Raw genomic sequence first — 8,068 nt, forward strand, 5'->3', positions numbered from 1 at the left:
CCTGAACAGTGAACCTGAGCCAATATACGGGACAAATCGTAATATTGCGACAGACAACTGGTTCATGTCCGTCCCGTTGTTCAACAAAATGCTTGTCGACCACAAACTAACAATGGTCGAAACATTTTTGCAATCTAAACCTGCAGGAGAGTCGTTATTCGCTTTCGACCATAACACCTTAGTTTCCTATAGCCCAAAAAAGAAAAGAAAAATGTTATTTTGCTCTTGACAATGCACCACACTGCAAATGTAGATGCGGAGACCAAGAAACCCGAAATAGTTCTTATCTATAACTCAACAACAGGAGGGACTGATGCTTTTGACAAATTGTGCCACGGTTACAGTGTCAGCTGGAGAACGAAATGTTGTCTGGTAAGATTGTTTTTTGGGATGTTGGATCAATGTGGCGTCAACTCTATGGTTTTGTACCTTTCGAATGCAAAAATCTTGAACTCAGCTGAAGGAAGTACTTGCAGATATTGGCAAAGAACTCGATAAAACCATGGCTCTATGAACGACTCGAAATCCAACGATTCAGAGAGGAATCAAACTTGCTATTCGAGAAATACTGCAGATCCCAGCATAACGTCAAGTTGCAAATGACGTCGAGCCACCTAGAAAACAAAGCTGCTCCTTCTGCCCTCGAACAAGAGATCAGAAAGCAAAACTCCTCTGTTCATCTTGCTGATCTGCTATGTGTGAGGAACATCGTGCAATGGTTTGCAGAGATTGTACAGAGTAGACAAAGGACATAAACCACTTCAAGGCAAATAATCAATTTTTCTTACGTTTTCCACTTAATGGTTAATTAATTTTGTTAGAATTAAATGATCTACAATTTATTTAACATTATGTGAAATAAATGTAGTTTATAGTGTGTAAATAAAAGTCCTGGTAAAAGATTTAATTAGTTTTCAATTTATACCTATTTTATAAGATCCTATAACTATGATGTAAGAGGATTTGGGTAATTTTCGTAGTAAAAAATATCTTTTTTGTGTGGTATTATAAGAAAATCTTTAAATGCTTTCGCTTTTCGAAAAACACTAAATTATTCCACTTTTTGTGTACTTTCTCAAAATATAAGTAGATTCAATCCAGTTTTTAAAATTTCAAATTTTATTTATTTTTTGGGAAATCAATATTTTTTAGTAAATAAGAATGTAACACCTTTTGAAAATTGCTACTAAAATTCGATAAGACAAGTTTTCCAACCAAAAATTGTTTCAGCACGATTAAATATACATGAGAAATACGTAAACAAAATATTTTCAAAAATTTCAAAAAAAATGTGGTAAATATAAGACGAAATACATTGAGGTACACGAGACCCCAAGGTTATATTTGTGTATAGTCTAATAAGTGTTACATTTAAAGGTTTAATGTTTTCCCACAGTTTACAACATTTTTTATCACTCCTGTCAAATTTCTTATGTTCACAATGTTAATTTTTACGGTAACATATCAGTAATTTTCTCGTGATGTAGGTTTTATGAAACAATGTTTGTGGAGAAAAAAAGTAGCGTGCTTGACGTAAAATGATGCAGGCACTACGTTGGCCTTCAAGTGGCATTAGCAAATGTTACACGATTAACTTTCTTGACTTCGGGGTACTCTACTCAGAACATCCGAAATGGTAAAGATTGGAATAATTTGTGATTTGTATCCTGCTGCTGACAAACGGTACTCGATGTGCTGGCTGATTGGAGTAACTGTTTTAATAGAAGTCAGAAGAACATGTGACTCCAGAGGAACATTCATTTGTTTCACGTCAATACCAACTTTATTTTTCAGTACTGTGTGCTACAGTAAGTAGTATCGTTACGTTATTGTAGCCACATCTTTTTGGCATTAACTTCACCCTCTGATAATAATCATATGCAGACGACATCCAATTCCCACTATTTGTGACATGATAATAAACGATAGTTCCCTTTATGGTTCGTATACGCACTGTACATAGTGTCATTTCCTAGCCAACTTCGACAACATTGACAAGCCGTTCCTACTACCGAAGTGAATCAATTTCAATCGACACAGCTACTCTCGACAACTGCCGAGGCAAGAGTTTGTGTGTACCCAGTAACGTGTTCATAGCCTTGCGTTAAGTGATCAAAGTGTGTTGGATAAGTGATCAAAGTGTGTTGGATAAGTGATCAAAGTGTGTTGGATAAGTGATCAAAGTGTGTTGGATAAGTGATCAAAGTGTGTTGGATAAGTGATCAAAGTGTGTTGGATAAGTGATCAAAGTGTGTTGGATAAGTGATCAAAGTGTGTTGGATAAGTGATCAAAGTGTGTTGGATAAGTGATCAAAGTGTGTTGGATAAGTGATCAAAGTGTGTTGGATAAGTGATCAAAGTGTGTTGGATAAGTGATCAAAGTGTGTTGGATAAGTGATCAAAGTGTGTTGGATAAGTGATCAAAGTGTGTTGGGTAAGTGATCAAAGTGTGTTGGGTAAGTGATCAAAGTGTGTTGGGTAAGTGATCAAAGTGTGTTGGGTAAGTGATCAAAGTGTGTTGGATAAGTGATTAAAGTGTGTTGGATAAGTGATTAAAGTGTGTTGTCAGTTATTCTCTTTCATGTTGCTTTCTGTGGCAGTTTTAAGATGGAAAGAGACATGAAAACACTTTCTAGGGAAGAAAAGGTAAAACAAATCTGAAAAGAGTTGAAGCTCGCTGTGGACACGCATTGCATTAGCACAGAGCACACGAACACCCATGCCTATGCTGAACTATCGTGAAAAACAGATACTCTATTTTGGAAAATGCAGGCAACAGTGGGCTAAATTCCAAAAAAATGAAATATGCCAGTTATTCAAAATGTGCAGAGCTGGGAAGAAATTGCGAAGAACTGGTTTCACACAGCACGTGTGTCAAACATTCCAGTAAACAATGTAATGTTGCGTGAAAAGGTGCTGATAATCGCCAATGTGCTTGGAATCGAGGACTTCATCTGACGGGTGGATAGACAGATTTAAGAAGTGGTACAATGTAGCGCATACTTGTACAACTGTATACAGCGAAGAAAACAGGGTGGATATAAAATTTGTTACTGAATGACACAATGGCAGGTACAGGAACTTTTGAAACAATATAAACCGAAGGATATTTTCAACATTGATGAAACAGGTCCCTCTTTCAGCGTACTACCAAACAAAACACTTGCCTTCGAAAGCGAAAATTGTTACGGAGGCAATCACAGTAAAGTTTGCCTGACAGTAATGTTAGGCACGAATGCGTAAGGTTCTGAAAAAATTAAGCCATTCATGATTGGCAAATGAAAGAACCATTTTGTTTTAAAAATGTAAAAAAAAAGCTGTCAACAAACTACAGTGGCAACAAAAAAACATGGATGATGTCAGAATTACACGAGAAGGAATTACATTGCCTTGATGAAAGAATGGGCCCCCACAACAGAAAAGTTCTCGTTAGTGGACTGTTGGCCAGCGCATCCCAAAATGTAAGTTGACATAATGCACATTAGAGTTTCTGCCACCAAACTGCACACGCAAATTGCAGCCTTTGGATTTGGATATTATCTACGCTTTCAAAACATACTATAGGAAGGCGATTCTGCAAAAGATGTTAACTTTGATGGAGGCTGGGAAAGACCCAGCCTTCTTTAAGGGGACATTGTATGTGAAATTCATTGAAATATGACATTTCCTATTTTCTATTCCATAATGTACTTTGGACTTTTCTGAACCTTTTGGTATATAATGCATTAAAATCAGACAATTGTGAGACCTTCTAATAATATTTTGAATGTTGAGGTGTGACTGTCAAAGTCTGCGGTTACGCATATACTGCCACAGTTGAGCAGCCATATCTTGGGAACTACACAGTCTAGAAGGCTGTGAATTGCTTTGTTTTGTGCCTACTGCTACGTCGCAGAAGTTGGTAATACGAATAAACTAGTTTCTGTTGAAAGTTGTGTGATTATCGGCTATTTTTGTACTATGCTAACTTCTATTGCTTTTTATATGACTAAGCGTAAAAGTAACTTCAAAAAATCCAAATTTACGGGTAACAGATATGTGAGACTTTCTTTTATCGAATATCAACTGATGAAAAGCCATGTCGTACTTTGTGTCCACCTCCACAAAACACTTGGTGTTAATATATGCAAGCTGAATTTTCTGGCACCCTGCATGAATTTACACATAACCATTCTCTTCCTTTGGCTGTAATGGAGACAGTCATACTTATTTACAGAGATCTGGCAAATCCTGAGCTGCTAAAGAAGTGTTCCCATGGGAAGACCCAGAATGTGAATGAGACCTTCAATAGTGTTGTGTGGTGCCATGTGCCTAAAAATGTATTTGTTGGCCTTATGACTCTATAGCTAATGTGTTCAATGCTGTAATAACTTTTAATGGTGGGAACTATGAGAGACTTAAGCTTCTGGAGAAGTTAGGGGAAAGATTTGGACAGAACACAGCTAAAGGATTGCGGGAACTGGATGAGCTTCGTGTACGTGAAGCAGGGTTAGCTGCTCAGCAAATGACAAAAGCAGCAAGAAAGAAAAGGAGGCGGCAAGCACTGGGCTGCTGTGACACAGGAGAAGACACGGACTATGGGCCAGGGCAATTCTAGTGCATTAACACTCTAAGCGCCAAGCCCGTAAAATTTACGGGCCTGGGATCGCGCGAAAATCACCAAGCCCGTAAAATTTACGGGCCGCTACATTTAATTTCATTCAAAACACTGCAACGTTATTTCTACGGGTTTGGCCAGCGCTATACGTTTTTCAGATGTTTATTAACAAAATGCGTCCATAGATGTCACGGCAGCGCTGTAATTCATGTTAAAACTTATCTTTGCGTTCTCAGTCTGTATATCATTCAGTTGTTTGTCATCATGTTTCGGCGCGGTTTATCAGACGCAGAAATTGCGGATTTGATCAATCATAGCGACACTCTGGATAATGTAGAGAGTGATTCAGACGATTCTGAATGCAATGGTGTGTTTGAAGGTACGTATTTCCGAATTTTCCACGTAATTGTGCAGTACGCACATATCTGTTGAACATGTGTAAACGATGTATGTAGTTACACATAATGTGATATTCTTTTTAGAAGACGAGATTGATGACAGTTTGTCTTCAGATGAAGACGAGAATGATGTTGAAGGTGTTGCTTCAAATCCAGCAGCTGTGCCGTATCCGAAAGACAGTGAGTGGACTGCAGTTGACACCTACCGACCTCTGCCTGTCAACACGACACCCAGGCAGATACTAGTGGATATTGATGAGTCGAGTTCTGTACTGGATTGCAGTAAAGTGTTCCTTACTGACAGTGACGTAAATGAACTCAAGAGACAGACAAATTTGTATGCATCACAGACAATACAGAAGAAAAGAAGAGGAAATAATCTGAAGCCCCATTCAGTTTTGAGTTCGTGGAAGCCAGTGACTATAAGTGAGATGAGGCGTTTCTTGGGTATTATTTTCCACATGTGTGTTTCGAAAAAGCCCAAAATTGCGGACCATTGGAGCACTAATCCTGTTCTTAGTTGTAACTTTTGTCCCCATGTCATGAGCCGTTTGCGTTTCACTCAGATACTGTCATGCTTGCATCTTGTTGACAATTCAAATCAGAAAAAACCAGGCGAAGATGGATTTCATCCACTTTACAAAGTTTTGCCATATTATAATAATTTGAAGGAGCGATGTATCCAGGCATATCGTCCCTCAGAAAAAGTGACAATTGATGAAGGAATTTGCCCATTTCGAGGTCGTGTGAGTTTCCGTGTTTACATGCAAAATAAGCCTCATAAGTATGGACTGAAAGTATATGCTGTTGCTGAAGCCAGTAGTGGCTATGTTGTAAATTTTGAAGTTTATGCTGGTAAGCATATTGTTGACAATTCTTCGTCTGCGGTTATTTTGCGATTGTTGTCTGACAGCAGCTTGCTGAACAAAGGCCACACTGTGTATTTAGATCGATTTTATTCCAGTCCAGAGCTATTTCAGCAACTGGCAGAGAAAGGCACTGGAGCTGTTGGTACTGTGAACAAATCCAGGAAAGGATTGCCTAAAGATTTAGTATCTGCTACGCTGAAAAAGGGCGAAATGTCTTTTCGGCGTAAAGATAATGTATTGGCAATGAAGTGGAAAGATAAGAGAGATGTGTATACATTGTCTACAAGGCATCAAGCAACATTTGGTACGCATACTAAGAGAAATGGGTCTGTAGTATTGAAACCACTTCAGGTACTTGATTACAACCTCAATAAAATTGGAGTGGATATTGGAGACCAACGCCTGCAGTACAATCCGTTCCAGCACAGAACTGTGAAATGGTGGCGAAAATTATATTTCCATTTGCTGCTTATGGGAGTATCAAATGCATTTTGGCTGTACAATGCAGTGCACAGGAAGAAAATTACAATAACAGACTTTATAACAGTGCTTGCAGTTCAGCTTGTTGAAGACGACACACTTGAATTCATTCCAAGAAATGAAGGAACTGTAGGTCGGCTAACAAAGAGACATTTTTTGCAGCACATACCTGCAACTACTAAGAAGTATGCTGCTCGTGTGTGTCACGTGTGCAGTTCCAGGAGCAAGAAACAGAGTGGCAAGGCTTCTCGCAAAGAGACACGATACGAATGTGAACAGTGTGGCGTTGCACTCTGCCTGGAACCTTGCTTTAAAATTTTCCACACTAAAAAACAATATGATTCTGTGTGAAATTTATATGTAATACTGTATACTATCAGAAACATGTAATGTAGTGCCACAATTTTGGTTAAAAATAAATCACAATTGTATTCCCTTATTCGTATGACTTTTTCTAAATTCTTAAAACATCTAAGTGATTTCTATAACTGTACCTTAAAGCTGTGCATTGTAAAGTAGTTTCTTTCACTCAGAATTAAAGTAGAAATGTGCAGCTTCAAGATGGTACCAAATTTGCCACAATCCAAACAGTAGATTTGATGCAGTAATTTTTTTAATATTGGTAAAATTGCCCGGTTTCTAGGGACGGGTGCATAAAATAGGCCTGGTACAGAGAGTGTTAAAGACGGAGATATGTAAGTCTGTAAAAGAATTTGTAATAAAAAAAGTTTTAAACCTCAATATCTCTGAACTACATTTTTTGCAATAAATGACCCGTTTTCTAAAAAAATACTGATAGCAGAGATATGAAATTTCACAGTATGCCAAGTGTGAGATTCAACACATCTGGAAATAGAATAATTAAAATATCCTGAGTTGTTTTGTTTTTGTGTTCATTTATTTACAAAATTGTCAAAAAATTGAGTGTTTGAAGAAAAAATATAAATAAAAAATAACATGCCCCACAATACAATGTTAGTAATAATTCTAGTTCAGTGTATCTAGAAAGGTGCAGTCAATAATTATGGAAAATTGTAAGTTGGTGTCTTAAAAAGTTTCCAAGATAATGGATCACAAAATTCAATAATTCGTCCCCGTTTCTTCTCCTTCCTCGTTCTAACAAACAATCTTGTCATCACCAATTCTGCAGCTATTCCTGCCATTGTCAAAATTTGTTTGGAGATTAATTTCACTAACCCTGCCAGAATCACAGGTTTGGTTATCCCGCGATGGTTTTCTGGTTAGGCAATAATACATGTTCGTACAACACGTTTTCCGCGTTACTTCCAGAATAGAACTTAAGCGGCTGCTAGCCGGGGACTGTACAACTGGTCCTTACTAGTGTAACCAACTGGCCAAAAATTCTTTGTCAAAATTTCATTTTCTTGGGTACACCGAGAAGATAGTACATAATCTTTCTCACCTGTTATTCCTGTCAGTCGTTTATTCCCATTCTGGTAGTCTAAATCCATGGATTTCACTAGTAATTACAACAACGCTGATCATTCGCAAACCCAATGACCCACATAATCAGACAGCGATTGGCATTCATCCGTTCAGCTTTACTCCGCTCAGCTCGTATAGCCCTGTCCCCTTTTGTCTGCGGAAAAGTTTATTTCTAGATGCAATGAGGATTCTACTGACAGAGATATCACGTACACTATGTACGCTTTCAAAAATCAACTTATGATTCATTCAGAAATAAACATAAATTGTGTTCAAAA

General features: G+C 37.8%; 1 protein-coding gene across 1 annotated transcript; it reads left to right on the top strand.

Annotated features, from left to right (window-relative positions):
- Positions 1 to 5,042: 5,042 nt before the first annotated feature.
- On the top strand, positions 5,043 to 6,695 carry LOC124719680 (piggyBac transposable element-derived protein 4-like). The gene has a single exon (XM_047244890.1). It carries the CDS (start codon positions 5,043 to 5,045, stop codon positions 6,693 to 6,695), a length of 1,653 nt encoding a protein of 550 aa, XP_047100846.1.
- The last annotated feature ends 1,373 nt before the right edge of the window (positions 6,696 to 8,068 follow it).

This window comes from Schistocerca piceifrons, chromosome 11 (genome assembly GCF_021461385.2).
Source record: "Schistocerca piceifrons isolate TAMUIC-IGC-003096 chromosome 11, iqSchPice1.1, whole genome shotgun sequence".
NCBI classification, from domain to species: domain Eukaryota; kingdom Metazoa; phylum Arthropoda; class Insecta; order Orthoptera; family Acrididae; genus Schistocerca; species Schistocerca piceifrons.